This window comes from Pempheris klunzingeri, chromosome 12 (genome assembly GCF_042242105.1).
Source record: "Pempheris klunzingeri isolate RE-2024b chromosome 12, fPemKlu1.hap1, whole genome shotgun sequence".
NCBI lineage: Eukaryota > Metazoa > Chordata > Actinopteri > Acropomatiformes > Pempheridae > Pempheris > Pempheris klunzingeri.
Window position 1 is genome coordinate 7,389,481 of NC_092023.1, and position 25,252 is coordinate 7,414,732.

Genomic DNA, 25,252 nt, shown 5'->3' on the forward strand with positions numbered 1-25,252 from the left:
AAGTGTGAGTGTTTCCCAGTCAGATTTATGCTGCATTTGTTCTGCTGCTTGTTCCTTTGTATGTGCTCATCTCATCAAATACTGCATCATCTCAGCAGTCTTACCTTTGGCAGAGTGTACTTGGGAAGCTTCATTGGGTAGAAAGCATTTCTTTTATAGGACACATAATGGACAGGCTGGCCACCTATTGGCACCTGGAAAAGCAATATAGTGCTCTTTGCAGTACATCACATTACAGTCAAATATTCATAAACTTCTCTGTGTACACTGATTACTGGCAGCATGTATGAAACAGATTAAACCACCATCAAAACTCTGGGTTTGCTACTAATTAGTTGTAGTATAATACACAACACTGTGAGTTTCAATTTCATGCCATCCCTTCCTGGGATAATGGCCACTTTTAGTTAATGAAAAACATGGCTGTACATTACGATGCGATTGAATGCAGGGGTTTACAGCTTTTAATTGTCTTTTAATGAAGCCAGACCTTGCAATAAAAACCCACCTGGATGAAAACGTATTCATCCTGAACCACCAGGGAATTAGGGATGATAAATCCAGGGAAAGGCTTGCCCTTGTTTCCATCAGAGCAATTTTGAAGTTTACAAGTTATGTACTGTGACCCTGTGGGTAAACAAGACATGAGTGGTAAGAATATGAGCAAGGGAAAAGCAAACAACCTTTTGTAGTGCAAAATCAAGGTTTAGCATTGCTTATGCTGATGGCATTAGCTGAGCCATAGAAGCATTTTGGCAGACATTTTGGAGGCCAATCCTTATTCTCACTAATAGATAAAGTAGAGAGAGCTGTCCCAGTGTGTTAGCATCAGCCAAATGAGACGATCTCCCCAGGGACAGGGCATTAACACACCAGGCCTTATGGAAGTGTGCACCCCCCTTCGCTGTGGCCAGGGACAGAGCCAAGTCACAGCTTGGTGCTTGAAAAATGAATTAGCTTAATCGTATGATGAGTCTCAGTGCAGCCAATTCAAATGGGGACGAGAATTTGAGTACAGGCAGCAAAGAAAAAGCTGTAACCTCTCACTATTTTTCAGGTTTAGAAATGACAATGACTGTGGCTGAATTTGATGTGAACCTTGTTGTCATATTAAATTTTGACTCATCTGCTTTTCTGTTTTGCCCAGGTAACATAATTGTATTACTCACGGCCATCGGAGATGCTGATCTCCAGGTGAATCATGCCTTGTTCTTTGTCTAAACCCAGTCTGGACCTGTTACATCATGACAAACATGTAAGAAACATTAGCTCTCCGCTTAGAAGTAAATAAGTACATCCTGTGCATTAACAATGACATCATATTCATATATTTACATACATACACATTTCTACCTGTATGTAGATCTAAATTAAATTAAATCATACCTACATTTTCAACATATAAGCAGTTACATTTGATATATATATATATATATATATATAGATAGATAGATAGATAGATAGATACAGATAAACCCCTAAAACTGCTAATTGCAGCAGTTTTATTATTTGTTAAGGTCTTTACTGGGTGAAACATTCCTAACGTTCTGTCGTGAAACCATATTTAGGAAATCACTAGTTTAGAAATTAGTAATTATACCTTTCATCATCTTGTGAACCCTCACATTTATATATGCATGTTTGCTCTTGACATCCAGGTTAGGAATCACTTATTTGGGTTATGCAGAATAAAAAAGTGTTTGTCTTGTATTTTGAACTTTCTTGTTATTCATTTTGAACATCACATTGCTAAATAAGGCATTGAGGTAAACAGCTTTATCAATTATTTTGCTGCGGTCCCACGGCACATTAGATAAAGTGATGCTGTGTAAATAATTATAACAAAAACTGAGAAAATTGAGAAAACTGATCGCACAATAAATGCTTTTAGCTCACAGTAATAATTTCAATTTTTTTCTGTTATCAGAAGCACATTATTTGCGGTTTACATCAAAGTTTGATTTTCATTTTGAATTTGTAAGGGGACATGGGAAATAAGAGATGAGATCTTTGCTGTTCTCTCAGGAGCAATAATACAACAATCTTATCTATAAGCAATGGTTTGACCTGTACTGCACGTTAAGGTTAAGGTGTACTTAGCCATTTCATTCACTTTCAATAGAGATTCTTCATGATAGCTGTTAAGTGTAGACCGACAGGAGTGACCACTTGTTGTATTAATAGCAGCTGTTGTGAAAGAAGATGGGTTTCTTCTCATTTTCCATACCGTGTCTGAACTATAATATAAAAAGCCCCCGTCCTGCTTCCCTCAGCACTCTGTAATTGCCTCGCAGCTCCATCTCTTTTAATGGACTTTCTGTCAAATACTTCATCCAATTCTATCAGTGAACAGCAGCCCTTGCTCTTAAATAAACCCCTGCAATGTTACACTGTGTTCTCCCATAACTAACACATGCTGCTGTGTCTGCCTGGCGAGGGTGCCTGTTAACATGTTTTTGTAAATCATGTTTGTCAGATTTTTTTAAGATAACACAAGCCGTACAGCATGTGATGAAAGTATTTCTTTCACAGTGAATCTCTGATGGTTTTTGGAGTGTTTTTTTTTTCCTGCCATGTTTTGGTTGACTTATTTCTTCAAAGACAAAAGGAAGTATATATTTGAACATCAAAAATGGTGGTTTTTGATTGATCATCTTGCAACACTCCAACTTCAGGATGCTAAAGAAATCTCAGACACTCTTGCCTTTATTTAGCATATTGACTCAGACTGTCAGTAATGACTGGAAATATATGTTATATATTAAAGATGCTGTGAAAATGTAATTGTACAGAATATATACCTAACTTGTAAATATGCCTCAACAGCAGCTCATTAGAAAGATCTTTCAGGAGGGAAACCGTTTTGAGTTTATTTGCTGGGGAAGGTCGATAAAGTTCTTTGCAAAGTAATATTACGTCTAAGAAGTTATGCCTCTTGCATAACAAATGTTTCACCACCGCAATTATATTTTTGGTGTCTCAAAGTCTATGTTAACTGGGATTAATGGCATAACAAAGAGAGTCACTAACTAATGTGGATTTACTTCATGCAGCTGTTTTAGGTTGTGCAGATGTTCTAAGCTAACTGCAAACTGCAAACTGAGGGACTGAGGGACTGTTAACCACAGTTTCTGTATACCTTAGCAAAAATAAATTAGCCAGCACATCAAGCAAGATGACTCTGAAAGTGCTTTGTTTTGTCTAATACCTACTTATTCATCACGTCATATCATTGTTAATAGGTTTGGTCTTTCCCACACCAATGCAAAAGCTGCATGCTGCAAGCTGCAAAAACATGGTCTGTACGTCACTACAATCTCTTCGATTAATCTATGGTTCTGTTTTTTTTAGTCCCATGTGCAAAAGGGAGTTTGTAGCCAACAACTATAAAAGCCATTATAAATTAAACATTCATCCTGAGCTGTAATCCCTGTACCAGCACCCAACAGCTAATAATATTAAAACTCAAACAGACACCCAGAAGGTCTCTGCTGCAGAATCAGTCCTGATTCTGTGCAATATACATCAGTTATGATAAAAATTTATGAAAACCTGAGAATACTTGGATACGATTCCATTTGTAGCAGACTGTGGTATCCCAACAACAATATCTCATTAGCAGACTGCTTTCAAAAGATCAAATATTAACAAAGTGTAAATTAGATGCTTAGTGCATGATGTAAGGGGAAAAAAGGGATAGAAAACACACATTATTTAGCAATACAAGATGTGCCTCTCTTGGTCTGGCAATCAATAATAAAAGCTTTGGGATTCAAATGTGAAAAAGATTTCACACCAAAAAAAATCTGATAATCTTACGAAATACACAACCTTTTACAAAAAAGCAGTGTCTACTTAGGGACATTTGTCAAGGGATTCAAATGTCTGTGAGTTGTTAGCAGTTCAAAGAGTGATTTCTGCTCTAAAGCTCTGAGAGTAGTTCATTTAAATGATGGGAAATTTGTATATCAGCAACTGAATTTATTTATTTTTTATACTTATAGTATATTTTGCTGTTAATACTTATGTGCTTTTACTTTGGTAAACTGTGAAAAGCAGGACTTTTACACATAAGTGAGTGTTTTATATTGTTGTAGTGCGTATTTTGCTAAAGTAAAGGATATGAGTATTAAATGAGTATTAAATTGAGATGCTGAACTTGCTAATAGGTTCAAGTCTAAGTCAATAACATTAATGTTTTTATTACTGTAATTATGCCACTGACTGATCAGAAACAGGCAATATTAATGCAGTATGAGTCTGTATTCTGGTAAATGTAATTACTGATGTTTCTATCTAACAAACATTTACTCAACATGTAAATATGTACAATAAAAGACACTTCCCCATCTGTACTACTGCTGTGAAACAGAATGCTAAAAATACATACAATTTAATTTATTAATGTATAATTGTTCTGTGCATGTCTATTATTCATAGTGTTTTTAGAGCACATCAAAATGTGTGGCAATATTTTAGCATTTCTCTCCAGGAGAGACAAAGTCTTTTGAAAATGACTGATGGTTGATCTCACCAGTAGAATCTGTTGGGGACGACGCTGTCATGCACAAGCTGCCATCTCCTCCCAAATTCAACAGAGACATAGAGCTGGAAAATGAGAGGAATGCATTAACCAAATGAGTTACAGTATAAAGAATAATTTTCCAAGTCAGAATATCCAAGGGAATTATTTCCTGATTTATGTCCAACTGTATTATCAAGCAGCTGTCAAATTTGTAGATTTTGTGGCATCAATATGGTGATGTTGTTATGAATATTGCACTACTGAGTGCATACTTTATGTGAAAATACATCAGTGATGAGTAAATCCATCAGTCCCTGTAAAAATACAGTGATGCTCTGAAGCTAGGTTTTTAACATAAAAAAATAAAACGGAAAATAGTGAAGATCATTCGTTCTGATGTCTTGGAAAAGAGGGAAGGGAAGGCAGACAAATTGGCCTCTGTATTAAAATCAGAACGTCTCTTTTTTTAAAATAACTCAGCAGGATTTCAACCTAACTGGCACTATAAAGTCACTCATTTAACTTGCATTGTAATCTTTTTTTGTGTGATGCCATTGGTCTGCTTTTTACTGCAAAGCTGCACTCATATCCAAGCATTCAGAAAGCCTCTCATCTTGCCATAATGATCGAGGAGCAAGAATCTTAAGCTCAGAGCTTTGCAAGGATAAGCAACATCGTTTTGACTTATCCAAGAGCTTTAAACTTTTGAAAAACATGACAGACAATCAATAAAGGTAAAAGGAATCACAGTAAGATTAATATAAGCAGTGATAAAAGAGAAAAAAACAACTAATGAAATTTGGCTTTACAAAGGCGTGCAGAATGAAATGAAGGCAAACTTCTCTAGAGCATCTTTATTTTGACCCGTCGGTGGTTCTCAAGCAAGCTTTCATCTTCTTCCCTGCACCATTTATCTCACTTCTCAGACCTTGACTGTTTTTCTCTCTGAAAATCAAGTCTTCTAATAGCAGGCTGGGGAGGCCGAGTTTGATGTCTGTGGTGTTGAGTAAAGCAGACAGCAGGATTCTCACACAGAGTAATGTTGGGCGTGTGTTTATGCTCGCAAGTGTGTGTGTGTGTGTGTGAGAGACAGAGAGAGAGAGAGAGAGAGAGAGCTTGTGGATTGTTTGGGCGTGTCTCCCTTGTTAACATTCCCCTGTGTTGTCTTGGGCACATCCATTCAGCGTAAGAGTCTGCAGCCTGATCTCATAACTTGTTTAAGGGAGCTGGTGATCAGCTTCCCTTTGTTCTGGCAACTACAGCCTTGGCTGAAGTGGCAGATGTCTCTGCTCATGATGAATGTTGCCTGAAAGCCAGCCGCTATCATCAAAAACGATCAAAATCTACGTTTTGCATCATTTCATGTAGACATTAACCTTGTTGAGACCCAGCAGACTTGTGATATGTAAACACTCACATTAGGTTAACAAAAGCATGCAGCAAGCAAACCACACCAAACCACACATCACCGGCCTCCGACTTCCATCCAGAGATTTTTTTCCTGTCACGTTTTCAGTTTTTATTCCAGCTATTTTGTGCCATCTGACAGCTACACGTTACCTTTTGGTCGTGGCTGTAAGCCAGGATCCAGTCCTCCTGCTCAGGGTGAAAAAGCAGGCTGAGGATATCAAAGGCTAAGCTGTGTTTCTGATAGGACGCCCCCTCGTCAAGGCTAATGAGCAGGCTGCTCTCCACCTCCGGGTCGGTAAGTAACATGATCTGAGACAAGACAAGAAAGGAGACGGGGGAATCAGCGGCCCACCTTGACAGCATCCATTCCACAGGGCTTAAATGTGTTTGTGCAACGCGCTGCTTGGAAAAGACACATGGAGCGGGCTCCAGCAGGGCTGCTACGTGGTGAAAATGATACTAACTCTGCTACATAGTGATAATAATTTATACAATACAGGGAGATTTTTTGAATATAACGTAGACACGTAGACGTAGACATAACACATACGTGGAAACCTACCTTCCTTTTGTTGTTTGGACTCACATACAAGTAGCTCAGTATGGTTTTTGGCCCAACTTTCTCATTAAGTTTCTCATATGTAGTCCCATAATCAGTTGACCTAAAATTCAATTATAGGATAAAGTAAATAGGTTGTCGTAGAGAGCAAAGGAGAATAGAGCAACACCTACTAGTTAAGATGCTGATGGTATCATTAAGCGTATCAGGCAAGCAGAAAATTGCAACAGCAGAAGTCATGAGGCAATTTGCTAGATGAATGGAGATTTTTTTAATTATCAAAATAAATACCCTATGTGGCATGCACGGCAAAGAGATGAGACATGATTACTTTTACTATTATTATTATTATTGACGCTTTGGGGTACAAACCTAATGTTTGTACTCAAATGAAGGATTAGAGAACATCTTTGCCTGTTGGCTGAAAAAAGAGCTTGACAATAGCAGTATTTTTTAAAACTTTTTCAAAACCAGACACATTCACAAAGATATTATTCAAAGATCCATCCAAAGACGACACTGTTTTTATTGAGTTCATTGCCACTACATGCAATAGATATCGGTCTCAGCTGCTCAGTGATACTGTGATATTTTTTTAATAGGATCTTTTGTTTTCAATGAGTTTCAATGAGCATTTTTAGTCAGTATTCCTTGTGTATTGATGTTACTGTATGTGTAAAAACAATAGTAACTGCAAGATCAACTGCATTTTCAGCCATATTTCTTTTATTATTACATTATTAAACCCCAATATAGAGGTAGAAAAGTGCAATCCTCCCATTTGCCACAAACTGGATTTGCACATTAAACCAGCAGATGAAAAGAAGTCAAAGCCACTGACATAGAATCAACTTTTGAGTTAATGATGGCAAACAGTTGTTAATTTACACACACAGCTGTAACAGCAACATTATCACACATTTGCAGTTATGTTTCTTATGACAAATATTAGTCCAATATTCACTCTCTATTGTTGGTCTTTACCAGCTCCTGAGGAAAATATGTGGCTCCTCTGCTGCTTAATGCTCCACTACGTGCACCACCTAGTCAGTAACTGTGCCTGTTTGCTGCTAAGTGTTGAGCAGCAAGTGCACAGAAGGTTTTTAGAGTTTTTTCCAGAGAAGGCTGCATTTTGCTGCCAAAAATGGGCACAATGAGAGGCATGAGGGTGAACCATAACGGTAGTGTTGCAGACTGCAATTCATTATGAAGCTCCATGAAGCTGAGGGAAGCCTCAGATTCACTTTATTCACACATTTTCATATGATACAATAATATGAAAATAGGCTATTTTATATAGTTGCTTTAATGAAGAGACAAAAAATATTTGATGCATTATATGTTAAATGCGTCATGCATAAGAAATACATCCCTTTAGCCTGCCAAAAAGTAAAAAAATCAGTCATAGACAAATAAACTACACACAGTAGTGACGTCACTTATGTATTACATATCTATTTGTTTTGCTGTAGTTTTTTATATGAAAGGTAATACCAGACAGAGGGTCTTACCTCCACAGAGAACTCTCTGTTACTCTTCCAGAGTTGAAGTCGTAGTATTTTGTCAACATAAGGATCACCTACAAAACAGATCAAACAGATTACTAGAGTCGATGAAGTGCCTCATCAGTTTTGAAAACAGCAGCAGCAAAGTGTCGCATAGTGAAACAAAAGCCGCCCATGCACATATCAACCACGCCTTTATTGGAAAAATAAATAAAACTGTGATGGCATGTCAACTCATTACTCTGCTTGTTCCCAAGCCTATAAACCTTGTGCACCTTCTCTGAGGTTCTCTCGTGTTCCTATGCTTTTATGATTTTCAAGCCACTGGAAATGTACCAGGAAATGTCACCACTATGACTAAATGAATAAATAAGTCAACTAAAATTCATTACACGAACAGAAAGACAGCCCTCGTAAATATCATGGACATCTTTTTTGAAGAGGATCATAAAAACTGTCACGGTCGAACGTGGTTTACAATGCACACAGGCCTTTACTTATGTATGAAAAGCAATACATTTCAAGATATCTTGTAATTTCCCCCAGATATTAATGAATGGCTCACAGCAGACATTTCTATTTGTCTCTGTTTAATTTTAGGAGAAACTCTTTTCTCAGCAAATATCAGACCCTAAATCAAAACTGCATAAGGTAATGTCTACATTTAACTAATCTATTTTTTTCTCAGAGACAGGGTTAGGGTTGCAATTATTATAATAACCATTATAATAACATCTGAAAGAATGCATTTCTCCGCAATGACTCATAACGTTTAATAAAATCGACAGCCCTTTACACAAAAATCACATTGTGCCCTTCACCCTTTACACAAATTAATCTCTCAAGCAATGCCCTGTCTGCACTATGCAATAACAAAATCTGCAGATCATATAGCTCTCTTGGGAAGCCTCTCTGGGCATCTCGTTCAATTTTTCATAGCCATCTTCCAATGATCAAGTGTTATGAGTGTTTGGGGTAACATTGCCGACGATAAGTAAGAACTCTATCATGTGAACAAGAAATGTGAACTTCTCAGAAACCTTGCTCTCAAAGTTTGTCATTTTCTAGACAATCCTCCTCATCTCTGCTTCATAAAAGACTGCCTTTTATGAAAATAACAGCTTCAGTGAAACTGTGGCAGACACTGTGCACACATGAGGGCCCTCAAGGTCATTTATGTACAACTGGCCCCAGCATTTGGCTGTAAATCAGTCTCAAATAATATCCCAGGTCTTTTAATGCTATGTTAATCAATACCTATTTTGTGCCGATGTACTTTACTGGAATTTAATGATAAGAATAACTCTGATTTATGAATATTAAACACCTTTCTTATATAATATAGCCTCCTCACTATCTGATTCTCTTAATTGATATTGTTAATTCCTGCATCAATAAACAGAATCACCAAAGGCAACGAAATTCAATGAAGAATCCTTTATTTTTTTGCTGGTGCACAACAAAGCCCTGTTATTATGTAAGCTTTCTAGCTTTGTATCATGTATAGTGTATTAACTTGGGTTGCATCCAATAATGATTTTCTCTATTATGCATATCACAATTTCCAAGAGCCTAAGGCAACAATCTTTTAATGCCTTACTCTGTCCAACAAAAAAAATCCAAAATCAAAAGATAATTCAGAAGAACCAAATCCCCACACATGACAAGCTAAATAGAACAGATATTTTTCTTGTCTTCCTTAAACAGTTACTTAAACGATCAAAGGAATCTAAGAATAGTTGCTCATTAATTCTCTGTCAGTTTTCTAATTGATGAATCAACTAATCGTTTCAGCATTTTAACTATTCTGTCACTTTTGTCCTTTGAGGTCTCAAGTGTCCTGCACATGTATCACTTGTGTTTGCTATTATAACAAACTTTATAATTGCAACATCACACATTTCTAGAGGAACTCTTGCTGTTAATGATGCAAAGAATGTATGATTTATATCCTGATTATTTGCCTTCTTTGTGATTAATCTGACTAAGAAAACTCTGACTCTATTACTTTGTGATGAATGTATGAAATCCTTTATATGAGCGTTAGTTTGGAGATAATCCATGTCGCTCGTTATAACTATGGTACTGAGTGTCCAGACTGGGTTGCAGAGATTTATGGTCCTCCAATAAAATGGTCTTTATACCCTCTAAAAGTCATACCCTTATGGGCACTGTCTTCCACAATAAAGCAGCCTGCAGCAGTCTGAAAATTAGGAATATATGCTCTCCAAGCTGTATAGCAATTAACTTTATGCATTTACTTGGGAAGGATCCAGGATTACAGTCAGATATAATTTGCATCCACCTTATTGCTGTTTGGAAAAGTTTCCTCTGCTCTGAGGGATGTTGAAAGTGTAAGCTGAAGCTCCATGGCTGATGTTAACGCACCAATACAGTGATAGAGAATTCACTTTGTAGATATTTCTGTATAAAACAGGTGTTTGAAGTTCGGCTTGTCACATAAGCCTTTAAATGGCTATTTAAAATCACTGGACAAAGGCTCTTCTTTTAATGATTACACAGTACACTGGATAACGGCATAACTTACCCTCTGAATTTTAATAATAATGCTAAATTAGCATATCTTACCGTTTGAATTTCAACAAAAGGTGTCACAATTGATACCAGCTACCTTGTACTGCATAGCCCATTAAACCGCACCTCCAAACTGGATTACTCGACATCCAAGAGCAAGCAAATTGATTTTTCAACCTCTAATCCTTTATAAATCTTAAACCTTAGAGGTAAATGGACTGGGATGAATTTGATCATTATGTAAGAATGAATTGAGGCTTAATGGTGACTTAAAGGGCTCAAGGTGAGGAGATTAGTGTTGTGAAATGAAAGTGTTATATGAAGATGGGAATGAGTGGGGCCAAGGCACCCAGGAAGCAGAAGAGGGGGATTCAGTTATTGAAAGAAGAACACCTGAGATGAATGAAAGGAGGGACAGAGTATACATTACAATTCATTTCCACTCACACCAACCCGTTGATCCAGCCTTATCAGCTGTTGGAATTAAGTTGCCTCATCAATAAAACTGTCACCACATTTAGCCACTGCAATTAAACAGATGGATGATTCCATAAAAGCAATTGTTATAGGAGTTACTGACTGGAATATTAATAATAAAGACAAATATATCATGAACTGGCCATGTGTCTGGGGTGTTTCCCTTCCATTGGCACAATGCATGACGGGATAGGCACCAGCTCACCTTTGACCCTGAACAGGAATAAGCAAACAACAATGTAACTAACAATGGTTTTTGGGGATGGTTATACATTGAAAAGTGTCTAAGCCATTCAGAGACTGTAACTTTGGTTTTATCCGAACAGATTCTCTAACATTTCTGCCTCCTCTCCAACATAGTGAAAGTTAATGAAATTTTCATTGTGGTGCACACAGCATTGGAAAATTACTTTCAAAAATTCATCAGCAATATGTTTCTCCAGACACAATGTCCTGGTTACTCTAGATAATCCACAGTTTGACAGTTCCCACATTCACTGTGAACAATCATCTTATTGAAACTACTTTGTGTTGTTAACCTCATTGTTATCATCTGTGAATAATCCACAGTGATGTGTTCTCTGTTTCTGGAAAGAGATGCTTGTTTGTAATTTCGGTGATCTGATCCAATTTAGAATAAATACAAACCTAAAGGGTAACAGGGCTGGTAATTTATTCACTCCTTGTTTTCTGTACACCTGCATTAGATGTTAGATGTTTGGATGCTCTGAGGCGGCACAAACACTCCACTGACATACTATCATCTTACAACATTGAACATGTGAGCAAGCGGTTGTCTTCATATGCATCCGGCAGGCAAGAAGCAACATTTATTTGGAGTTGTGTTTCTGTATTAAGTCCAACATTCACTCTCATTTTACCTCAGTTCTGGTCTCCGCCATCTCCTAATTGAAATTTTGAGCTCTGCAGTTGCAAAATGCTTCATTATGTTCACCAGCTAGCTAACTTTTACCATCTACTCTTTGGTTTATGGAGTTTTTTAACTTGCATATATATATTGCAAACAACAATAATGAGAGAGGTGAGACTGAATGAAAACATTTAAAGCTGCAGGCCATACACTCAAAACAATGGAGCTAAAAGATGCCAATGTGCTTCATGATAATGTGATATAAATAGAATTTACTATAGCAGCTTTAATTATGAACTTGTGAAAATCACATTTTTATAGGAGACCCAGATTTTGAGTGATGATGATATTCAAATCAGTGATGACGGGTGACTTTAAATGTCACAGCTAAGACAAGCTAATTGGGAGGAGAAGGGTGAGAACACCTGCCTACATGATATTAACACCACAGACGTGTTAACAACATGGCAGTGCATGCTTTTTTCGTGGAATAACAAAACAAGCAAATTCAAAGAACCCAAGGGCAAGCATAGAATAAAGTATGAAATTTCACTAGATAAAATCACCACATTAAACAGCATTATTTAATAGCTATTACAAACAAAGAATTGTCTATTTCTATTACATCGTTTGTGGCTCTTCAATTCAGTCTCCAGCGACAAAAGCCTGCAGGAAAGCACATCCTAGTGTACTTCAATACCACCTCAGTTAGACACATAATGTACAGAGGCTTTTGTCTGCCACATCAATTTATATCACTTCATTAACAAAGGCAACATTTCCTCATAGACCAGCTGTTGTGCTGAAGGTAGGTTGTTTGAAGTTAGAGCTGTTGGCTCTGCCATGGATGGCAGGTCACTGCAGTCATAAATTCTAAAGCGACGGAAACACTTTACAATTCAGTGCACAAAACTGTGAGCAGTTACTGAGGAATGAGCGGAGAACCACCTGATAATTGATGAATCGTTAATGAGTAGTTCCTGGATAACCACTAATGTTAATTTGCAGACTATATCATGATAGGTTACTAGTAAACAGACTGGGAGATACTGTGTTCGTGGAAAGTTATGATTAGTTCATAAATATCTGTGAATCAGAATAACTTTCTTCATGAGTTTCTCATTAACTAAACCAGCTGTTAGCTGTTAGTAGTAACTACGTGTTCGTTACTCATTAGTCTGTCACTTACTCTTTCTGTGCACCTCCAACGACAGCGGGACATCATACTGAGTAGATGCTAAAGTGTTCCTCATTACTTCACGATTAACTGACCATTACTTATCCTTTTAATTATCAGGCCCTTCCTGATTCATTTCTCACTCGTTCCTTGGTAACCACTCACATTTTTGTGCACCTGTCCCTGTGTTACCAAAGCAATCTCACAAAATCAATTTGCAGAAAATAAACCTCATAAAAGCTGATATACAAATACAAGGTGAGAGAGAAATCACAGCAAATAGAAATTCAGGGTATGAGGTAATGTGAAGAAATGCCCTTGGTCATTGCTTTAAGCACTTGAAGGGATGTTGATAAGACAAACATGTTGTTCTTGAAGCAATAATGTTCAGCTATAATGCGGCTGATTGCAACATTCTGTGACTTTGGCAGGCGGCAATACCATTGATCTGCGAACATCAAATAACCAGCATTTTAAATGGACAGTGAGCAGATACTCCATGTTACAGCTACGGCTTTCAAGCACACCAGCAAGTGTCTGGCTTTATTGGATTCCTCGTATCGAGACAACGGCCCTGTGTGGAAGTAGCGGCTCGGTTGATAAGTCATCTGAAACGCCCTCCTTCTTCTCTGGGCCTCTACTCTCACATCATTTGCTTTTTCGCCATAAATGAGAGCCCAGTCTAGTTCAGCAGCGAGGCTACGGCAGCCTGCTGAGCTTGGAAGCTTCAGCGTGCATGAGGAGGGGGTCTGATCAATGGAGGCACGATTTGACAGCGAGTGTGTAGGTTTTTCAACCGAACCAAAAAGTTGTGCCGACTCTGCAAGGATGTTTTTTTCTAAACTACTTTTAACTCTTGGGCACACTGTTTGAAATTTGGACGTATTGAGTGTGATAGTAGAGGATTAGTTGCATGTTGCAAGCTCCCTGGACTTTTTAATAAACTATATTTCTCTGACATAAATACAGTAAAACACATGATTAGATAAAAATCCTGGGTATAGATTTCTCTCAATCATAGGTCTTATTAGAGCTAAACAACAGACTCCTGTTAGCCACAATGCATCACCATAAATCCTACAACTTCAGTGAGAGAATCAAAGTTATGGTTTTGAGTGTGAGGCTTTTCTTGCTAGAGCCAGATGGTGTAAATCATACTGTGCAAGCAAGTAATGCAGGTGGCGACTATGAAACGAAAGTGTGTTGAAACACAAAATGAGGTTGAGCAATGGCCAAAAAAAAAAGTCTTGACAACAGCAACAGCAACCAGCGAGTGTTTCTGATTCATAGATAGAGCAGTGAAGCACTGACTATAGTGGTTTTAATTTCAACATACCAGCTAGCTGAGGACTTACTATCTTCACAGTGAAATACTGCCAGGAATACAACAAAAATATGGACCTGCACAGCGTATGTTGGATTTACAGTGCAAATACAAAAACATATCTATGGAAAAGAAAAAAAAGATAGGATCTCATTATCCAGTGTTCCAGCTGAATTAACATTTATCCTGGTCTAGGATAAAAAAATCTTTGGCTTATTTTTATGGAATTTCTGCTCTTAGACTAGCACTCGATGGAAAAGAAAGGAAGCCCAGGAGGGGAGCACAGCTTGCCGATAAAAAACCTCACTCTGCAGGATTTCGAGGTGTTAGAGAACCTCACCACAGGAAGGCTTGGTGGCTTGGCAGAGCTGAACTCAGCTTGCCAGCAGTTTCTGCGCAGTGCTGATCTCTAAATACCAGCTCCTCTGTTTATCCATTCAATGTACGCAATGCCACATCCACGAATTTATCTTGAAAAATAACTTTGTCTTCTGTTGTCTTAGGTTGAGTCATGGTGTTACAATTCTTATCATTATGTATTTCATGAATTTATTTATGTTTCTTTAGCGGGACGTGTGATGTTCATTCCCTGAAACAAACGCTACAGTAACTCTCCCCCCCCTCCACAGCCTGTCCATCATAGCCACCCAGGAGACAGCTGCTGGAGGTCCATACTGACAGCATCGGCCACAGGGTTGTCTGAACACATCAACATGCTATATGCAGGAAACTACATGCATCACAGTGTCCGCAACATGGCTGCTGGGGATGGTACGCTGCAGGGGCAGAACCAGGGGGGCGCTAGGCAAGATTAAGTGGTGAAAAGGTGTTAACGACTAAATCAAATGTAACTATTAATCACATTAATTCTCCCATTCTACCCCTAAGGAACAATATGGGGAGCCTAGAGTGAAAAGGTATGCCTTCTGACGAAAACGACACATTGCAGTTTTTGTAGTATTTTCCTAATACTGCTTTCTACCAGGGCAGGGACAAGGACACATTTTGACAAATGAAAATTTTGTAACAAAAATGTATCAATGCTTTTTCATTGAAAATACTATACTTTGTATCAGATAGATATTCAAACATATCTATGTTGAAGTCTTGCAGGTTTTGCTTTTGACAGATAAAGTCTGCGCGGAGCAAACATCTGAACATTCTGAACTAAAAAATAAACAACCTTTTCCCTCCATGTTCCTTCTATTACAGCTATTGGTGATTATTGATAACCTGATAACTTTGTGCACTCCCTTGGTTAAACCTTTGTACCCCTTATCGTCTTCTGACCTGTGCAAATTTCCGTACATCATCGCATCTGTAAATCATGACATGCAGCATATTTGTGTCATCTTATGTTTGTATGCCTGCTGTCTCTATGATGACACTGCTGAAAGGGGCTTTAAGTGTTTTTAAAGGAATGGTTCAAGATTTTGGGAGATCACACAGATTTGCCAATTGGCACATATTTGATATTTTTCATATATTCATTTATATTATTGACTGTCTTTCTCATTCCTAAATTGTATTTGGCATTGATGTTTAATGCCAAATGATGTTGAATGAAAAAATGTTTTGAATAAAACTCACAGTGGCAATATTTCTTTTATATATCAAATCTGCTGTAAAAATGAATTCTGATTCACACTAATGCCCCCTTAATAAATTACAGGTGTCAGGTTATAAAGTTTGTTTAAATGTAACTTTCCATTGATTGTTTTGACTGAAGCGTTGAGCTGAGCTCGACTGAGGAGCATATTATGCATGCAATCATTTCAGTTATCCTTTCACTGCTTTTGTGCAGGCATTGATTGAGTCAAATTAAAGTAAATTCTTGTAACTGGCATCCTCTAATAAGCTAAAATCATCTTTTACTCCCTAATGAAATAACCATCTCTCTGTTTGAATTTTAAGTGATCGTTTACAGCTGTTTGCCTCAGACAAATGACACTGGCACTTACAAACTTCAATTTGGTTAAACTGGTTAAATTGCAGCAATAGCAACATAACACCTGCCCTAGTAGCATCAAGTGTTATAGACAGTAAGATCCAGCTCAGTGACATGAGCAATAACAATTGATATTCTAGGGATGCTGAGATACATTGGCTTTTCAAGGATTTTAAGTGGAACAGGACAACGTACAGTGTATTACCCACCGCTCAGTCAGTGAGTCGTGAAGGCAACAAAGACGTCAGATGAAACCACTGCGTACCTGGCTCGTCTCCAATTTGCAGAGGCAGATTGAGACTATCAAGATCTATCAAGAGCTCAATGAGGCAGGTGAGGAGAAGCTACGACCCAGGCTGCCAAGCACAAGGTCTGTGTAGAAACTTAAAAATGTAGAGGTGGAAAATACTACAAAACATGGATGTGAGTACCCATGAGCAAGACATCAACATTCAATGGCTGTCAGACGGAGGTGACATTTGAAGAAGTTAACAACTGCTCTTCAAGGTCGCTCAAGGCAGAGAAAAACATTTTTACTAAAGATGGAGAAACTCAACAAACAGTCCAGGCATTGAGGGTTTTGAGTACCCATGAGATGAACATTCAGTTTAAGGTAAAGTGGGATTGTGAAGCCTTTTTTTGCCAAGAAATGAAGAACCCTAAAGAAAGTCGCTGAGGTTAAATTAATCTTGTGACAAGGGAGATGTAGGCAGAGGCTCTCCATCAATAACAAAGAAATGTCCTGGATGGTGTAACGATTGTCATCATGCTGATCCAACACTAAAGAAGCAGAAGAGAAAGGAGAGGAGGATGTGTCCGCTTCAAACTCTGATGATTTCATGCTTTTGAACACAATTAAGACATGAGTATCTTTTCCTTCAGTTATATATTTATCACCAGTGATATCTCTTAAATAATACAGTGTGCTGCCTGTACACTTTTTTCTTCTGTGGAGAATTTTAAGTGATTACCATTATACGCCTGGCATTTAAAACAGCTGGATTGAGTGCAAACAAAATAGGACAGATGTATTCAAGGTCATGAGGGGCTGAAGCCTATCCCAGCATGCACTGGGCAACACCCAGAACAGTTTGACAGTGTTAGAGGGCTAACACTGAATGACAAACAGATCCTCACTTTCAGGCAATTTGGACTCTCTGCTTCGCCTTGCTTGCATACAGTGGGGCAAAAAAGTATTTAGTCAGCCACCAATTGTGCAAGTTCTCCCACTTAAAAAGATGAGAGAGGCCTGTCATTTTCATCATATGTACACTTCAACTATGAGAGACAGAATGGGGGGAAAGAATCCAGGAAATCACATTGTAGGATTTTTAATGAATTAATTGGTAAATTCCTCGGTAAAATAAGTATTTGGTCACCTACAAACAAGCAAGATTTCTGGCTCTCACAGACCTGTAACTTCTTCTTTAAGAGGCTCCTCTGTCCTCCACTCGTTACCTGTATGAATGGCACCTGTTTGAACTCGTTATCAGTATAAAAGACACCTGTCCACAACCTCAAACAGTCACACTCCAAACTCCACTATGGCCAAGACCAAAGAGCTGTCAAAGGACACCAGAAACAAAATTGTAGACCTGCACCAGGCTGGGAAGACTGAATCTGCAATAGGCAAGCAGCTTGGTGTGAAGAAACTGAGAGACAACTATGAGAGACAAAATGAGAGAAAAAAAAAAAATCCAGAAAATCATAAATCAAGAATTTATTTGCAAATTATGGTGGAAAATAAGTATTTAGTCAATACAATACATTGTTAACACAATGTACAGGATTTAAATAAGTGTCTGTCCAGCTTAAGGCGGTTACATTTTACAAAGTCAGAAAAATAATTTTCTGTCTATGCTGTTGAATCCAAACTTTTTCTTGAAATGACTTCTTTGATTTGGTTTGGTTTCATGATCATTCATTCAGCACAGCTCACTAATTCCCGCCATTTTGTATTAACAAAGAAAGCAATAGCCTAATGTACTCGCAGGGCAAATACATTGGGCCAGCACCAAACGTTGTATTTTGCAATGGTACACTGAGAATTTTGCATTTGAGCAGATCAATACAGATTCAAAGTGCATTCTATCTACCTTGTTCAAACCTAATGCAAATCCAACAATATCAAATCAAATTATAGACATTCCATTTCCTGCTATAAAACGTGCCTTTGGCTGACCTCTCATAAAGCCCCAGTGGACCTTATGATTAACATCCTCTGCAATTAGTTGATTGAAATTATCTACCTAGTGTACTGGCTCCTGTAGGTGAACCATTCAAGGCTATGGCGGCATGAATGCTACAGCATTAGCTCTGATGGCAAAGCAAGTAATTTTGGCGAAGACAAGGAGGAAGATATTTCACTCATGGCTTACCCGATCAAGGTATACAATGTCTTGGAAACATGCACATTTGCACATGCCCATGTGTGTATTTTCAAATGTGGGGACTCACTTGTGACTAAGAAATCTGTGAATTTTGACTGGAGTCTTAATAAAAGTCTTTCACTTCATTTGAATAATGGCTGAATATCGATTGTTATCTTTAGTGCCCTTTTTCTCAAAAACAAGGTTTCATGACAGTCGACATTTGGAAGAGCATATCTCATGGGATATTTGGAGTGGAAAGATAATGTTGGTATTGCCATAAAGCTGAAATTTCAAAATGTGTTTCAGAGTCAAAGTGAAAGGAAAGTGAGAGGAAACAGGTCACATATTTGAAAGAGTCAAAAAACTACGTTGCTTTGTAAACATTTCTATCTTGTCTTTCTTGACTACTCATGTTGTGGCTATGACGTCATTTGTACATCTACGGAGGTGTTACGTAATTACAAAACAATTGTATATTTCCTTCATGATGTTGACTAATGTTACCAACAAACTGTATGTAAAATAATGTTTTCACATCTACACTATACTCTTTCACATTTCTTAAGATATGGCTCTTAGGTTTCAAGCCCTTAATTGGTAAGGTGAGAAGCATACCAATTACTAAACAATTACTAACTTCACAAGGAGCCATACAAATCTAGACAGGGCGAACCAACTTAAAAACCGAGACCGGTCTCACTAGGACACTGGTCTCCGTCTGCATACTGATGCTGTGTACAGCACCTACAGCACCTGGCGTCTAGCATAGTTTAGAGAACTCTTCCCATCTTCCAAGAATTCAGGGGAGCAGAGTCAGCCATAATTAAGACGACACAAGTTTCCCTTTGAAGGAGAAGCAAGTATTCACATGTCCATCTTGACCAGAACAGATCAGCGAGGTGTTGTGATTGCTTCCATCTGTGTCTTGCAGAGACATCTTTCTTAAACATCCCCGAACGCACTTGTTTGAGTTCTCAGTAAAAAAAAATATAAGGATAAGTGCCTGAAAGTCACTGGGGTCATCAGAGGTTTTGGTGACGAGATGGCTGTTAATAATGGACTCCACTCAGCACAGTATGGAGTCCTTCATCATCCATAATCTGCTGCTTGAGCAACACTGAGCAGAGTATCTTCCTCACGGTGCGTATTTGTCCTTCCCCCACATCCCTCCATGGTAGGAAGTGCCTTGTGGGTTGTAGATCCACTTGACTCCATTTTGCATCACTGCATCGTACATCTAAGAGTGATTAAATTCTTCAATGGCTTCATGGTGATACCTTTCTGCTCCAAATAAATTGCTGCCAATATTGGAACGTATGACATCCACCTCTTCTGCTGATAAAGCACTGCGCAGCATTAATTCAAGTGCCTGAATCAAGAGAGAGGGCCACCTTGATATGCACTGTCCTGATTATCAGACAAGTGAAGAACACACTGTACCTTTGCACCTGGCTGAGTCCTTACTTAACGTCAAAAGGTCCAAAGTTGTCCTCTCCAACGTTCCTAAAGGGGGATTTGTCTGGCAAAAGACATTTTTCTGGCAGGGTCACAATTTTCTGCTGTCCAGCCTTGGCTGACTTACCCTTAGAGATCTAGTGCCTGTGCCTTAATGTAACTTTAAGATCATGTGGTTCCTGCCTCCATGTCCAACTTCTCGATGGATATGCTGCAGAGGAACAGTAGCAACTCGCTGGTTCTCAGAGAGGATGGAGGGACACTCGTCTGGCATTGTAGAGTTGTTCAACCGTTCATCTCCTACCTTTCTACTAACTACTTTTTCTACTATCTTTCAGAATGGGATCCAATGTGCAGAGTGGACTATTCTTCTTGATGTGTGTCTGTCCTTTTTCCAAAGCTTTGATTTCTTCAAGATACACCTACCTCCAGCTTAATTGCTGCCATTCTCCAGAGCACAGCTTGACTGCTTTATTCATTCTGGCCACTGACAGAGCAGAGAGGACAGTACTCAGTGTGAACATCGACTGATGCCACCTCAGTTCTGAAGGTTGCTTCCCGACATCATTCTTTTAACCCTGCTAGGCGTGCCAAAATTACTCCATTCCCAAATGTGGCCATTCTGCATGCATCACAAATATGTATGAGTAGTCTATTGGCTCTCTAAATCTAAACAAGGAACTTTGACCATTCACGTTACCCCAGATCACATTGTATGAATTGCCAGATCACCATCAACACGTTTCACCAACAGTCTATCTTGCAATGTCTCAAACACAGCACAGCTGCATCACCTGCAACCTTGGCAACCCTGGCAACAGAGCGTATGTAATTCCTTAAAGCTGCTGAGTAATGTGACCAACAAAAACACCTAAAATACAAGCTAGATAAGCAAAAACATATATTCTAATTTTCTTGAAAGTATATTCTTTCATGTTTCTTAAGATATGGATCTTACATGAGATAGATATGCTCTTGCAGCATGAGATGGACTAACTCCAGTTTGTGCTTCTAATGTGTTCGGGTCTGTTTTCCTTTACAAGGAGCTGGTAGCAGATGGACTATTTTTTAATCCAAATGGTGAGAAGAGTTTTAGAGGATTCTGAAAAAAAAACATCAGAACAAAAGCGTGTGTGTTTTTCTTCTTATTATATTCTGGGCTTTTCAGACATTTCCAGTTAATCATCTTTAGATGAATCTAATGGTTACTCCTGTAAACGAATACATGAGCGGCACAAATCATAGCTAATGACAGACATGAATCCATGTAGTAGCGGTAGTGGATTGAGCACTCTTTTCTGTCTCCTTTGGTTTTCATGTTGACTCAAATGCTGAAATGACACCACAGCTTAGTTGTCAAACTGTGGTAATTGAACAAATGATAAAAGAGGGTTAGGGTTAGGGTTACATTCACCAACTAAGCTTCAGCAGCAAATGACGGAGGCATTTGACAGGAAAAAGCTCATTATACATTATATAAATGATATAAAAGCTTAAAAAACTTGCAAATATGCTGCATAACATAGCTAACTAAGTGTGGGCAGCCTGAAAAACTGATTTCATGTATGACAAAGTCAACATGTGGGCACAAGTGCCTGAAATGTGAAAACAGAGCAGCACTCCCACACAAACTGAGTCACATTAACAAACCAGAGGACATATAATGTATATAAAGATGGGAAGCATTCACAAGCCCCCAACCCCATTCTTCCTTTTTTATATTTGTTGGCCAATGTGTCTACTTTAACATTTTGCAAATCACCTCTCTCATTATTCAGACTGTAAGATAAGGTTGCCTATTGATGTGTGACTGACTGCAAAACCTCTTTCAAATCTCTTTCAAATCCAGGGAAGCTGTTTGCAGCCATTATGACTGTAACAAGTCAAACAAAGACGTCTAACTTGGAAAATGGAAATTGGGAAATATTGAAATGCATTGCTACTTTAAATAGATTCCTAATAAGTACACAAGCTTCCTTGCACCACATGGCCTGCACCTACACAGAGGGAGGGTGTGGCACGTAGCAGACGCGGCAACACACATGTTAAACTATTAGTAGGAGGGATGACTTTGTGCCATCATGGGTGAAATTTCTCAGAGCAAAACAGGAGGGTTTGTCATGTAACTGTGAAAAGGTTTGTGCCAAATCCCGGTGAAGACTTGAATCAAAAACAAAGATTATATATATATATATAGGTTTATAAAATTATTTGTTTCTTGCTGAGAGTTAGATGTGGGTCTGTTAACATCTAACAGACCCACTGGCCCACTAGAGGATATGTGTCAGTTTCACATGCATTTTCATTCCATGGCAAACCTAGCAGTTATAAATATTCAATGTCCAGTTACATTTTCAAAATGGTCAGGTTTAGGCACCAAAACTACATGGTTAGGATGGTTTAGGAAAAGTTGATGGTTTGAATTAAAATAGCTTTAGACATTACAGAAGTGAAGTTATGTTTTGTATGTGAGTATATGTCCCGTGTGAAGTCCTGTGTTTGATCCATCCACCTCGACCTCCTCCTTATGCTGTCTTCATCGTTACTTGTCACTACATTTGTCCTTTGCTGCGATCACTATCACCCCCTGCTGGTGCTGTAACTTCCTACAAGCCTGTGCTTAACACGCTTGGGCAAGGCCAAATGTGACACTGACATGGGATCCTCCACTGGACCGATGGCATGTCTGTACATTAAATATGATCCTAAAGCTAGCGAGTGAAAGCCAAGAAGTAGCTCCAGCAATAAATTGCCCCTTAAAATCTGTTTGCATATAGATCGAACAAACAAGAGGTAATTAGTATAATTTAGAGGTGCTAGTAGGTTGATTATGTTACCTTCAGACGGAGCTAGGCTAGCTGTGTCCAGCCTTGATGCTAAGCAAAGCTATGCACCTACTGGCTGTGGCTTCATATTTACTACACACTAGGACTGAGCAGCATATCAACGTATTTTCAGGATGAGACAATACCATTTATATCATCATAGTTCGATGTTGTGTTAAAATACATAACTAATTTCTTCCATCAAGTCACTCCAGGATTTGTATCTCTGCACAACCCCCATTTTTCCTTTGTGCACAAACCCTGCCCGACTTGCTTACAAGTTGCTATTTCCATTAAAAGGTCCTTTTTAATATCTTTTCAACATAAAAATGTGGCCCATGTGCCTACAGACTGCCAAACTATGAGGAAAGACCATCCTCTCTCTTTTTCTGCTGCTCCGTCTTTCAGTAAATGTGTGTGAAAACACACCGTTTAGATTTTGCTCCCCTTATGATGTCATAAGTGGATCTGGTGAACATGTGACCTCCTCCAGCCCTTCAGTGAAAACCTACTGAATCTACCTTAGTGTTTTTCCTCTCTAAGTAAGCTCCCAGTAACAGTGGATGTCTAGATGAGAGTAAAGCACGTAGACTGTTCTGTTCGTCTGAAACAGAGGGTTCAGACAGAGGCTGAAAACAGCTGCAGCAGCCATGTCTGCTGAGAGAAAAATAATGTATTATTTGAACATAAAAAAAAAACCTGTTGTGGTAGGACTTACAAATACAAGTATGAACTTTAAAATGAGCAGAATAACCTTTAATTTGCAGTGGAGACATATCATCAAAGACTGAGATGGTTTCCTTTGGTAATACTGTGATAACCGCTTATAGTGAATATGTCTGTTTGGGTCACACCGATCACTATAAGCTGATGATTATCATTTCTGTTTTGTTTCTTTATTCCTCATGCAGATTACCATCTTAATATTATTTGTATATTTATCATATGAAAATGAAGTATTGAAATAAACAGTTTTGCTATTTATTAGGCTACGTTGCACATAACGTGACCTGGAACGATCAATTCATTGACAAAGGCAGCTTCAACCACAGGCAGTGCACATTCATTTTCTGTCTCCAACACTAGCAGCCATGACTGTTTCACTCAATTTTGGCAGTTTATCATAAGCTAAGGGCAGACTACATTTTTTATTGAGAGAAAATGATTTTCTTTCGTGACTTGAATGAGCATGCAGCACCACCCTCAGGCAAGACAATGAGCAATGTAAGTTGACTTACTATACGCAAATTATTTAAACAGTACTTGTCTAGGAATGATTCTGTCTCAAGCTTTGATCACTATAAGCGGATTCCACCGAATCATTGTTTTCTAATGGTAATGTTGTTTTTGGCTGCAGATGGTCCCAACTTTTACATTACAGCTGGGCAGGCTGCACAATTTAGCTAACATTAACGTGAATCCTAATGGACAGATTCCTGCTCTAAACAGTGGACTCCAAATATTTTTTTCCACCTCAGATGTTGAGCAGTACAAACTGTCAGCATATTGCTAACAGCAACACTAACTATCAGAGGGTGTCGCTACCACAGTCATATACCGAGGTTTGTGACAGCGAATGAGGGAGCCATCTGAGACGAGTCAGGGATGTGTTCAAGTGCGGAAACACCTGAGAATGCACATATTTAAGTATGAATTTGTCTTTTCCAAAGTTTGACTGACGCTTTCACCAAAGTAGTTTAACCTAATAGTGTCGGAGTCGGAGCAGGTGAAGCAACTCTTAAATGTGCAGTCGTAATCACACACATCCCTGTTGAACACTGGTGATCTGCATCTTTTGATAGAAAAATAAATAGAATGAAAACGATTTTATTTTAGATATTTTTAAGTTTTGTATTTCAGGACATCACATGGATGACACCCGAGCCATTTCTCCATATAAGAGAATAATAAGCAGCTTCTCTTCTTCTGTTTTAATAAAAGTGCTTGTGAGATCTCACACTGTACTCTGACTCACATCTAGAACACTTGATACTAGGCTGAGATATATATTGTGCATCACCATTGAGTCTAAAAATACTGATTTTTTTGGTCCACATCATCCAGCCCTACTACAAACGAGATGGGTGTCATCAAACAAGTATTTCCTGTCATGTCAAATTACTCCTTTAAGGAATTGTTGGGGTTCATGTTGGTGCCTTATTCACTATTTATTTGCATCTATTTGCAAGTTTGCTTAGTCAGTTATTACAGAAGTTGAATGTTTTAAAACATTTCATATTCAGTAGTGGGTCTTTTTGATCTAGCTCTG

At 38.4% G+C, this 25,252-nt stretch overlaps 1 protein-coding gene across 1 annotated transcript in view; it reads right to left on the reverse strand.

Annotated features, from left to right (window-relative positions):
* Positions 1 to 25,252, reverse strand: part of LOC139210543 (VPS10 domain-containing receptor SorCS1-like) — a 45,499-nt gene that overhangs the window by 17,737 nt on the left and 2,510 nt on the right. Inside the window, exons 2-8 of the mRNA XM_070840580.1 lie at positions 8,006 to 8,073; positions 6,498 to 6,597; positions 6,086 to 6,244; positions 4,535 to 4,608; positions 1,170 to 1,234; positions 509 to 627; positions 105 to 194 (exon numbers count right to left, since the gene is read on the reverse strand). Of these exons, the coding sequence (XP_070696681.1) occupies positions 105 to 194; positions 509 to 627; positions 1,170 to 1,234; positions 4,535 to 4,608; positions 6,086 to 6,244; positions 6,498 to 6,597; positions 8,006 to 8,073 (675 nt within the window). The remainder of the gene's footprint in view (positions 1 to 104; positions 195 to 508; positions 628 to 1,169; positions 1,235 to 4,534; positions 4,609 to 6,085; positions 6,245 to 6,497; positions 6,598 to 8,005; positions 8,074 to 25,252) is intronic.